This window comes from Mercenaria mercenaria, chromosome 8 (genome assembly GCF_021730395.1).
Source record: "Mercenaria mercenaria strain notata chromosome 8, MADL_Memer_1, whole genome shotgun sequence".
Classification (NCBI taxonomy): Eukaryota; Metazoa; Mollusca; class Bivalvia; order Venerida; family Veneridae; genus Mercenaria; species Mercenaria mercenaria.
This window is the reverse complement of record NC_069368.1, coordinates 39,754,728-39,767,209: the sequence shown is the minus strand read 5'-3', so window position 1 is coordinate 39,767,209 and position 12,482 is coordinate 39,754,728. Positions and strand designations below refer to the sequence as shown.

The window sequence follows — 12,482 nt, the reverse complement described above, 5'->3', positions numbered from 1 at the left end:
TCTGAATGTTCATCTTGATGATATCTAGGTCAAGTTGGAAACTGGGTCACATGCGGTCAAAAACTAGGTCAGTAGGTCTAAAAATAGAAAAACCTTGTGACCTCTCTAGAGGCCATATATTTCATGAAATCTTCATGAAAATTTGTCAGAATGTTCACCTTGATGATATCTAAGTCAAGTTCGAAAGTGGGTCACATGCCATCAAAAACTAGGTCAGTAGGTCAAATAATAGAAAAACCTTGTGACCTAACTAGAGGCCATATTTTCCATGGGATCTGTATGAAAGTTGGTCTGAATGTTCATCTTGATAATATCTAGGTTAAGTTTGAAACTGGGTCACGTGCCATCAAAAACTAGGTCAGTAGGTCAAATAATAGAAAAACCTTGTGACCTCTCTAGAGGCCATATTTCTCTATGGATCTTCATGAAAATTGGTGAGACTGTTCAGCTTGATGATATCTAGGTCAGGTTCGTAACTGGGTCATGTGCCGTCAAAAACTAGGTCAGTAGGCCGAAAAATAGAAAAACCTTGTGACCTCTCTAGAGGCCATATTTTTCACGAGATCTTCATGAAAATTGGTGAGAATGTTCACCTTGATGATATCTAGGTCAAGTTTAAAAGTGGGTCACGTGCCTTCAAAAACTAGGTCATTAGGTCAAATAATAGAAAAACCTTGTGACCTCTCTAGAGGCCATATTTTTCAATGGATCTTCATGAAAATTGGTCAGAATTTTTTATCTTGATGATATCTATGTCACATGTGCTGAAAAACTAGGTCACTTTGTCAAATAATAGAAATAACGACGTCATACTCAGTTCAACACTAGGTCATGTGGGGATAGGTGAGCGATTCAGGACCATCATGGTCCTCTTGTTTAAGATACAGCCATGAAATTTGAATGACATGTACAGTTTTGCACACCGATTTTAAAACTGACTTTCATTGACCATGAATGTGACCTACTGACCTACTTTCTTGAAAAACTTGAAAAATCTTCTTGTCCAAAACCGCAAGGCTTAAAGCCTTGATGTTTGGCATGTGACATCATCTAGTGGTCCTCTATGAAGATTGTTCAAATTGTGCCCCTGGGGTGAAAAGAGGCCTCGCACCGGGGGAGGGGGCACAAGTTTTACACAGACTTATATAGGAAAAAGCTTTAAAAATCTTCTTGTCTAAACCCACAAGACCTAGGCCTTAGATATTTGGTATGTAGTATTACCTTGTGGTCCTCTACCAAAATTGTTCAAATTATAAGAGGCCCAGAGGGCAGGGAGGGTCTCAAGTTTTACATAGACTTATATAGGAAAAAACTTTAAAAATCTTCTTGCCTGAAATTGGACAGCCTAGGCTTTTGATATTTGTTATGTTGCATTGCCTAGTGGTCCTCTACCAAAATTGTTCAAATTATATCCCTGGGGTGAAAAGAGGCCTTGCCCTGGGGGTCCCAAGTTTAAAATAGACTTATATAGGAAAAAACTACGAAAATCTTCTTGTCTGAAAGTTCAAGGCCTAGGCCTTTGATATTTGGTATGTAGCATTGCCTAGTGGTCCTCTACAAAAATTGTTCAAATTATGCCCCTAGGGTAAAAAGAGGCCCCGCCCAGGAGGTCACTTTTTATATGAGTTATATAGGAATAAATAGTTTCCAAAACTTTCCGAACAACCGGTGTAAATGTACACCACCATAATAAAAGATGCATGCATGACATAGCAGCTTCAGGTTATTAAGTCCAAGGTCATACTCTGAGGTCAGTGGTCTAACAGCTTTATGCAGTTTCTTCTCCATATCTTCTAAACTGCTGGAAGTATTTTCATGGAAGTATCATCAGTTTTTAACTTCATCAAGGTGAAGTACAGAGGGCATGACCCAGGTGGCTAGGTACAAGGTCAAGGTCACACTTGGAGACCATTAATCAAATAGTTTTGTCTCTCTTCATTTCTGATCAATAACTGGAGAACCATTTGACCTAGAACCTTCGAACTCCATAGGATGGTAGGGCTGCTGGAGTAGACGACCCCTATTGTTTTTGGGGTCACTCCATCAAAGGTCAAGGTCACAGGGGCCTGAACATTGAAAACCATTTCCGATCAATAACTTGAGAACTACTTGACCCAGAATGTTGAAACTTCATAGGATAATTGATCATACAGAGTAGATAGACCCCTATTGATTTTGGGGTCACTCTATTAAAGGTCAAGGTCACAGGGGCCTGAACATTGAAAACCATTTCCGATCAATAACTTTAGAACCACTTGACTCAGAATGTTGAAACTTCATAGGATGATTGGTCATGCAAAGTAGATGGCCCTTATTGATTTTGGGATTACTCTATTAAAGGTCAAGGTCACAGGGGCCTGAACATGGAAAACCGTTTCCGGTCAGTAACTTGAGAACCACTTGACCCAGAATGTTGAAACTTCATAGGATGATTGATCATGCGGAGTAGATGACCACTATTGATTTTGGGGTCACTCTGTTAAAGGTCAAGGTCACAGGGGCCTGAACATGGAAAACTGTTTCCGACTGATAACTTGAGAACCACTTGACCAAGAGTGTTAAAAGTGCATAGGATGATTGGATATGCAGAGTAAAGGACTCCAATTGATTTTGGGGGTCACTGTATTAAAGGTCAAAGTCACAGGGGCCTGAACATGGAAAACCGTTTCTGGTCAGTAACTTGAGAACCACTTGACCCAGAATGTTGAAGCTTCATAGGATCATTGGTCATGCATAGTAAATGACCCCTATCGATTTTGGGGTCAGTCTATTAAAGGTCAAGGTCATAGGGCCTGAACATGGAAAACCATTTCCAATCAATAACTTCAAAACCGCTTGACCCAGAATGTTTAAACTTCGTAGGATGATTGAACATGATTTTTGGGTCACTATTAAAGGTCAAGGTCACAGGAGCCTGGTCATGTAAAATCATTTCTGGACAGTAACTTGAGAACCACTTGACCCAGAATGTTGAAACTTCATAGGATAATTGGACATACAGAGTTAATGACCTCTATTGATTTTGGGGTCACTCTATTAAAGCTCAAGGTTACAGTGGACAGAAAATGGAAATCCATTTCTGGTCAATAACTTGAGAACCATTTGACCTAGAACCTTCAAACTTTTCTCGAATGGGTTTTTGTATATTTAAATGTCCATTTTGTGCTATATTGACTTAATGAACTGTATACAGGTAAATGTAATACTAGCGGTAGAACACTACATTGGTCTGTCAAGATGATTTTTACATCCGATTTGTTAATAGTTTAGACATACACAATGTATCCAATTACTTTAGACAAACGCTGTTACAATGCATCACGTGAAAATACAATTTTCTAATTGTTTCGCAAGAATATTAATTTTCAGAGTGAGTATATGATTTTCCTGTAAGAAATGTAAGTAAAAATGTTAACGTTCCATTATTGTAAGAAATTTCTCCATTTTTCGCCAAATTTCTGCCTGATTTTGACTAGGAAAAAACTTGGATATGTTTTTGATCCGCTTATTAGACGGGTAGGGGACTTCGGACAAGAAATAGTTGTTTAATTTCCCCGTCTGATAAGTGAGGAAATACGGTAGATATCGGATCATCCGTGGCCGAGGGTTAAGGTTGCCGACTTCAAATCACTTGCCCCTCATCTATGTTGGTTCAAGCCTCACTCGGGGCGTTGAATTCTTCATGTGAGGAAGCCATCCAGCTGGCTTACGGATGGTCAGTGGTTCTACCCAGGTGCCCGCTGGTGATGAAATAATGCACGGAGGGGCACCTGGGGTCTACCTCCACCATTAAAGCTGGAATGTCGCCATATGACCCATCATGTGTCGGTGCGACGTTAGAGCAGGTTCGGGTCTGGCCGGCCGTCGGCAGTAACCGGCCACTGGGCAGAAACACTCTTTATTTATGCCGTTGTTGAGTCAATTTGCGCAAATACGGAAGTTTTCAGTCCGCCATTTATTAAAATTTGAAAATCAATGATATTCAGTACGTTTTCAGTATTTTAGCAACAGATTTAATTTCAGCAGCAGTAACTTATCTATATTTAACATTTGACATGTATAATTTATTAAAATTTCAAGGTCAAACAAAATGTAGTTTCGAGGAATTGAGTTTACAATATTATCAATCAATATCATATAATTTATGTTCGTAAACGCTTGATGGAGGTTGAAAATGTTTCAAACCTATTTTTAGAGTGGCCGAGGAAGGCCGACGAAATTTTTACAATTCTTGTCAACTCGGACACTTGAACAAAAAATCATTTAAGAGAAAAAGTACTTCAAATATTATTATGATATATGTAATAAAATGTTATATAACGATATACATGTATGAATAATTGTTTAATAAGAAGAAATCACGCATTATTTTGTTTGTTTTGGGTTTAACGCCGTTTTTCAACAGTATTTCAGTCATGTAACGGCGGGCAGTTTACCTAACCAGTGTTCCTGGATTCTGTACCAGTACAAACCTGTTTTCCGCAAGTAACTGCCAACTTCCCCACATGAATCAGAGGTGGAGGACTAATGATTTCAGACACAATGTCGTTTATCAAATAGTCACGGAGAACATACGCCCTGCCCAAATCACGTATTGAAGATCCCACTTAATTTGCTTTAATTAATGTTAATTGGCATCCATCGAGTTTATAATTCATTTGTCGATTATCAATTTGTCAATTTGCAGGTAGAAAAAAAGCTAGAAATTTTCAGACTGGATTCACATGCTTTTCAAGAGCAGTGTTGTTTAAAGAGCAGTGTTGTTTGTTATTTTGGCGATCTCGTTGCGAACCCCAAACTGCTGCATTTATTTTTTCTTATGACTAATATAGATCTACACAGGGCTTCGGAAATTTGCCGGTTTGTCGGTTTTGGACCGAATTTTGACTTTTCAGACTGATTCGTGAAGTGAAAAAACAAAAAAAATCGGTCCCATAAAAATGGAGAAAAGTATAAATTTCGGTCTGATATCTCAATACACGATCACCTGCCAAGTAGGAAATTGTTGGTCGCACCTTCAGATAATCAATAAACGTGTCAGTCGGTCTGATTGTCACTTTGATAATCGGTCCGTAATTAGCGCGTGACGCAATCAGTGCTCGCGCGGCACATCCTTTAATGTTTGCAGACAGCCGACTGCGGTGTATTAAACATTTTTGACTGGTTTCCTAACTTTTCTAACTGGATCCAAATCATTTCGACGGGGATCCACTTCTTTTATTTAGAATCCGACGGATGGTTTATTTCAAAAGGCTATGTTTGATCACGGTAACAAACAAATGGTCGCTGCATTTAATCACAGAGCTATAATTGTACATTATAGGTCTTTGATTTAATGAGACATCACACGGAAAACCGATAAAAATAATTTTTATAATTACTTGATTTGAAAAAATTACATGATTCATTTGTTGGGGCTCCAGTTGAAACAAATGCAGAAAATCGTCTCTGCAACCCGACTGTACAAAAAAGAAAAAAATGGATGGGCAACCACGAATGATAAAGAAAACCGGAGTGGCACTGTTTATCAAATGGGTCTTTTAAAAAACGTTTCAAAATGAAATTTTGTTTACATCAGCAGAGCATATAACTTAATAAAATGTAGTTGCTTATTGAAGTACAACGTAAGTGAAATGAAATATCTGTGGCCAACCCGCGTGACGTTTTGGTACTATACATGCGGGAAATTCGATCTCAGCGTTCAAATAACGTACACATTCGGTCCGCGGCAGAGTATTCTTTAAATACTGAGGCTGTTTAGCAGAGAATATGTGTTGTGTAACTCACTTTGACGCATTGTATTTTATAGAATTCCGTCAAAGAATGAGGAAACATCACAAAATATCTGCCGTGTATACGGTAGCGAAGTCACGTGCGTTGGCTTTTAGACTAGTTACGCACAGGGTGTCAATGCCTCGTATTATCTTGGAAGAACATCGAAATTTAAACAAAGTAACGATCACACATAACACTGAATAACCGTCTTCATTGCATGGTAACGCGTGGTGACTGGTAACTCAGTTTTAATGCATGACATGCTTATTTCTTTACCCTATCACGTTTTACAAAATATGTAATATTGGGAATGGGGTGAGTGGGGTAGCGCCGATGTCAGGATTTTCGTTTCGGACCGATTGAGTTATCAAAATTTCCGGAGCACTGGATCTACATATTTGTCCAGATATGAATAGAACATATTATAACTTCTACTTTGTGTGTTTTGATCTGTAAATCTACACAAATGAGTTGCCTAGATTTAGCCTAATAATACGTTTGTGGGCATTGAGGGCCGATCACATTAATCTTTGGGACAACTCTAATTCTAAAAAAATATTTCATTATTTTTCTGTCTTTTATATATGAGTCGGCATTTAGGTAGTAACCAGTGTGCAAAGGGCCGGCTGCGGGCCTCCGTGGCCGAGTGGTTGGGGTCGCTGACACAGAACCACTTGCCCTTTGCCCGGGGGCCTTTTTCCACTATCAAAAGCAGGCGAGTCGCCATTGTGTCAGTGTGACGTACGTTTAACCCAACAATCCGGTGTTCCAGAGTTTACTGGGCATGTGTTGCATTTGTGTGAAATTGTGTTGAAATTGAATGAGGAACACGTAACATCATTTGTGTGTGTCTATTGTTGATTAGGTTTTTCAGATTTTAGGAATGTAGACAAAGTAACAGAAGTTTCACATAGAGCATGGTCACTATCTTAAATGATTAAGGATACTGACCATGCTACTTCTGTTACTTTGTCTACATTCTTACATTCTGAAATTGATTCGGCACTGATTTTTAAAGGATTTACAGCATGTGACATGTTCCTGCGCATTTATGTCGTAGATATGTTTCAAATGAATTTTGAGTGCTTGATTTAATTCATTAAACAATTATTACGTTTTCTATCAAAACAGCATTGTCTTTTTAAAAAAACTTTGTCACGGCCGGTGAAACCCGACTGTGTGGCCGACCAGCATCGAAAACGGCCAACATGGGTCGACGATACTAGACAGTTCTTGCATTGACTGGTTTTAACCCCTGAAAATGTGCGGGACAGTCTGATCTATATTTAGACTCACTAGAATACGAAATCGAAACTAGAATGTTCCCCATATGGTATTGAATTCATTAAACGGCTGAATAACCCCGAACCCACTCTAAATCAAAAAAAAAAAAAAAAAAAAAAAAAAAAATGCTGCAAGTTAGAAAAATAGTCTGCTTCCAGTAAGGAATACTTTGCTCCATGGCAATACCTCATTCCCTTGTTTGCTCACAGATTTTGAGATATTACGTGTAGTGACGATGGATCCCTCCCAGCTATTTGGAGCATGGTTAGATGATACTACTTTTCTTGGTGGAAGCCTAGAGATCAGCCTGGACAGGTTTGCTACCACAGTACAGATAGAAGCTCATGAGGTTACATTTCTATATCTAGTATATTTCTATAAATCCATTTTCTGATTCCTTCTATCATAGTAGGCTGACTTTATGTAATGCTTCATTACATCTGATGTCCTATATACCTTTTATGGTCCCCTCTTTCCAGAAATGCACATCTTTCATTATTAAAAAAAAAAAATGGTAGAAAAAAAGAATGGTAGAAAAGTCTAAAACAAAGTATTATTGATCAGTCTGTATGTCCGTCTCTGTGTCGTACATCTCAAAAAGTATTTGACCCAAAGGCATTAAACCTCACAGGATTGTTATTCAGCGTGGAAAGTTGTGACCTGATGTTTAAATTTGGATCTCACATAGCCAGACCGGAGTTATGGTGCTTGACTTAGTAAAAAATATGCTTAAAAGGAGCCTGAGTTTGTGCCAGGGTTTTGTGAGAGATTTTACTTAGCCAGACCAGAGTTATGGCCCTTGACTTAGTCAAAATATGTATATATGGGCATAAAAGTTTGTGTCACGTGTATCTCAAAAAGTGTTTGACCTAGGGTCATGACACATCTTAGGAATATTATTCAGCATGTGAAGTTTTGCACATGGGATTTTGTTTCAGATTTCTTTCAGTCAGACCAGATTTATGACCATTGACTGTCAAAATTATGCATAAGGGCATACAACATTGTGTCGCATGTTTTTCAAAAAGTATTTGAATTAGGGTCATAAAACGTTAGGGGATTGTTATATAGCATGAGGGGATTGTTACATAGCATGCGAAGTTGTGCACTTGCTGCACTCCGCCAGACCACAGTTATGGTCCTTGACTAGGTGAAAAATACACAAAGTGCTTAAGATTTGTGTTGCATATGTCTTAAAAATATTGCACCAAGAGTCGTGAAACCATTAAGAATATTATCCAGCATCTTAGTTTTTTTATTTCACATTTCAGCTTGACTAAGTAAAAAAATAAAAGTTTTTCAAATAGAGTCATAAAACATGAGAGGATTGATATATAGCATAAGAAGTTGTGCCCCTGGTGTTTTCTTCAGGATTCACTCACTTAGGCCAGAGTTATGGTCCTTTACTTAGTGAAAATATATATAAAAATTAAAAGTGCTTAAAAGTTTGTGTTTTATATGTCTTAAAAATATTTCACCATGTCATGAAACCATGTACAGTGACAGGAGTGGTCACACCTGTACCACATCATCATCCACATCATATGACACAAGGACAATAACTCTTGCACACTATTTTTTTTAATTATCCCCCTTTTTTGCTTAAAGTTTCAGGTGAACGTTTTGATGCACTTTCACTTTATCTCTGTTATTACCAAATGGATTTGATTTAAACTTAAAATAGTTGTACCACATCATCACCCACATCATATGATACAAGGGCCATAACTCTGTATATTTCAGGAATTATGTCCCCTTTTTGGTTTGAATTGCAGGTTAGTTGTGGTGCACTTTCACTGTATCATTGGCATTGCTTAATGAATTTGATTAAAACTTAAATTAGTTTTACCAGCTCATCATTCTCATCATATGACACAAGGTCAGTAACTCTGGTGCAAATATTTTATGAGTGCATTACTTTTGCAAAAGTTTTCCATGAATTATGTTCCTTTTATACGGATTTAATGTTTTGAGACTTAAGCTATTGTCCAATATCTTCATCCACATTCGAGTCATTAAACACTTCAGTGACAGCTTCAGCTTCTTCATATGTGCCCAATTTCACTATCCAGCATCGAAATAGTCAAGTGCGCTGTCTCCTGTGAAGCTCTTGTTTTGACTTTTGCAACCATATAGAGACTTCTTTTATGGTTTGATTTGATACAAACTTGCAAAATATCTTCAACAACAATACGTCTTGGATTCCATGATGAATTCCTCAGATCCAATCATTGGTTCAGGAGTTACGGCCCCTGATTGACCCCTGAAAGAGTCCAATTTTATTAATTTTTACCTTGTGACAACGATAGAAGTGACATTTTACATTCAATTTTAACCACACTTACACACAACAAAGTCACAATAAGATCTTGGTTCCTTTCGAAAATCGGCTACGTTCCTTCATTGGTTCTAGAGTTATTGCCCCTGAAATGGGCAAAATTTTCTATTTTAGCCCTTTCAGTCATATAGAGGTTTCATTTATGCTTTGATTTAATACAGACTTGCACAGAAATGTTTATCTTGATGATTTTTAGGCCAAGTTCGACACTGGGTCATGTGGGGTCAAAAATTAGGTCACCAGGTCAAATCAAAGGAAAAGCTCGTTAACACCCTAGAGGCCACATTTATGACCCTATCTTCATGAGTCTTGGTCAGAACGTTTCTCTTGATGATTCCTGTGCCAGGATTAATACTGGGTCATATGGGGTCAAAAGCTAGGTCACCTAGTCAGATCAGAGGAAAAGCTTGTTAACACTCTTGAGGCCACATTTATGACCCTATCTTCATGAAACTTGACCAGAATGTTTATCTTGATGATTCCTAGGCCAGATCTGAAGCTGGGTCATGTGGGGTCAAAAACTAGGTCACCTGCTCAAATCAAAGGAAAAGCCTGTTTACACTCCAGAGGTCATATTTATGACACTATTTTCATGAAACTTGGTAAGAATGTTTCTTGATGATTCCGAGGCCAAGTTTAACAGGTGAGCAATGTAGGGTCATCATGACCCTCTTGTTTAGCTTAGAAACAGATCTGGGCGAGCAGATACTTTTGTGGTGTTTCGTCTCTAATATACTAAGAAATAAAAAATAATTTTTAACCGAAGTATAATTAGTGATTTTATTCCAAAGTATTTCATAAAGTAAAAAGTTGTACAGTAATGAATTTGTCAATAATTTGACAACTTTATTTAAATTGTTAATCAAGAAAAAGATTGTATGTTTATCAAAATCAAAGCAGAGATGATTTTGAGCTCCCCATACTCACTGATAGTGGCTTGCACCCAAAATAAAAAAAAGATACTATGCACTATACTATGCAAGTCTTCAGTATGCAAGAACATGAATTTGAAAATACAACAGTTAGCTACAGTCTGATAAATAATAGGTCAGGTATTCCATCATAAGTATCCAAAATTTAAAAGCAAAATGAAAATAAATAACATATACAACTTGTCCAGTTACCTGTACTTTATTGAATTTGCTACAAAACCAAACTGAATTCCTCCATGAAAATTGCTGATTCTTAATTAAATGATGAAACATTTTGAAAAGATAACTTATAATAATAAAGGCAATACATTTTGAACTAACAGAATTGTCCATATAATTTATTTTAGTTTGATTTGATTCTCTAGAGAATTGGCTCACTGTATGAAAGCATTTAATATATTTTTGACAGGTAACAGAGATATTTTCCCCATTGCCTTTGCCAGCCCCAGCTCTTAATGTAGAGGAAAGTTCTGGTAAATCTTTATTCACGTTCAGTAGTGAAACAGCAAGTTTAATCAAGTTTTTGACTGTTGCAAACATTGTCAAGAAAGATTGCAGAGATGTTGTTATGTCCACAAGTCCATGTCTTGAGGATTTAAATACAAATGAACAAGAAACTGCTGTAAAAGATGAACTTTCAAATAGTGATAAAGGTGTGAATGACTGTATTAAAGATGGAAATAGTGACAGTGAAGAGTTATTAGCTGCAGCATGTAAGGGGAAAGCAGATAAACCTATGACAGGTAGTTATGATGAAATGGAACATTCCTGTGTGGATCTTGAGCTTAACATGGAAGAAGACCATTCTGAAACAGTAAATATTGCTACAGCTGATGAACCTGTTTGCAGAAATTGCTTAAAGCAAATATACTCAGAGAAAACAGTATCATTTGGGGAAGCTATTTGTGATTGTTTATATGAAAGGCACGATGTGGCAGGGTCTCAAGTTGAGGGGATTCAGAGGCCAGCAGTTTTAGAATTGGGTGCTTCTTGTTCAGAATCATTGGATAATTGGACTAATAAGGAGAAAGATATGAAACAGTTGGAGAAAAATCTTATATTAGTCACTGGAGAATTTGCAGTAGCTCTTCACCAGATTGGTTTCAAAAATGTGCCTCCATACACTAAAGAGTCTGTTTTAGCAAGTGGGGCAACTCCAATGGATTCAGATAATCCTGAAGGATTTATGGTTGTAAACTACAGCAATAATGATATACATATTGTACATAGGCAGCAAAAATTGGACACTCCTGATCATCTCATTGACCTTTTTGGTCATGTGACTGGACTCTGCTTGACCCCAGATCAAAGGTATAAGGTTTAACTTTTAATTTATTTACTTGGAAAGTGGATATGTGTATCTCCAATGAAGTTCTAAAATTTAGCTGCATATAAACATAAACTGTGAGTCTTTGTAAATAAGCTTAGCCATATCAAATATTTTTTCAAAGAAAACATGTCAGAGAAGTTAAAATAACAAAGTGACATGCTGGTCATGGGTTCAACCCCACTAGGCTCGCAATCACACCTTATAAGACAAAATACCGTTTTTTTTGAGTTTAGCTAATAAAATAAAGTAAATTAGATCAGTTTACATTAAGTGTGCAGAGAACGAAGTCTTGGTAAGCGTGTATGTTTGTTACATATTTTGAAATGACATAACTTTTTGTCATCTTTCCAAAACACGACTGTGTGAATAAGTTCAAGGAAGCAATGAAAAAATGTGTTGATGAAGAGAAACAAATATGTATTAGAATACTTTTGATTTTATTTTTCAGATATCTTTTTATCAACTGTCGTCCATGGGTAGGTGATGTAGACAGGACTGACCCCTGGGCAACCCCAGATCTCTCACCTAATATAGAAGTTAGAATAATTGACCTTTATACTCTGAAAGATTTAGGGGTTCGGTATAAGGGACATAAAGGATTTTCTCCTCCAAACATGTGTTGCTTTGTTTTTCTGGATGTGAGTCAGGACTTTGTTGCAAGGTAAATTTAGTGTTCTATGATACATTGCTGATTATTGTTTTTCGGTGAAATATTTATGTCCTTGTCTTTATTTTGTTGATTTTTAGCTCACCTGAGCACAAAATGCTCAAGATGAGCTATTGTGACTGGTCATTGTCCAGCGTGCAGTGTCCAGCATTTTTC

General features: G+C 37.3%; 1 protein-coding gene across 2 annotated transcripts in view; it reads left to right on the top strand.

The window, feature by feature from the left end:
- Window positions 1-12,482, top strand: part of LOC123566554 (F-box/WD repeat-containing protein 5-like) — a 62,476-nt gene that overhangs the window by 41,164 nt on the left and 8,830 nt on the right. For both annotated transcript variants that reach the window (XM_045360766.2, XM_045360765.2), the window contains exons 5-7: window positions 7,269-7,408; window positions 10,739-11,640; window positions 12,108-12,320. In XM_045360766.2, the coding sequence (XP_045216701.2) occupies window positions 7,269-7,408; window positions 10,739-11,640; window positions 12,108-12,320 (1,255 nt within the window). The remainder of the gene's footprint in view (window positions 1-7,268; window positions 7,409-10,738; window positions 11,641-12,107; window positions 12,321-12,482) is intronic.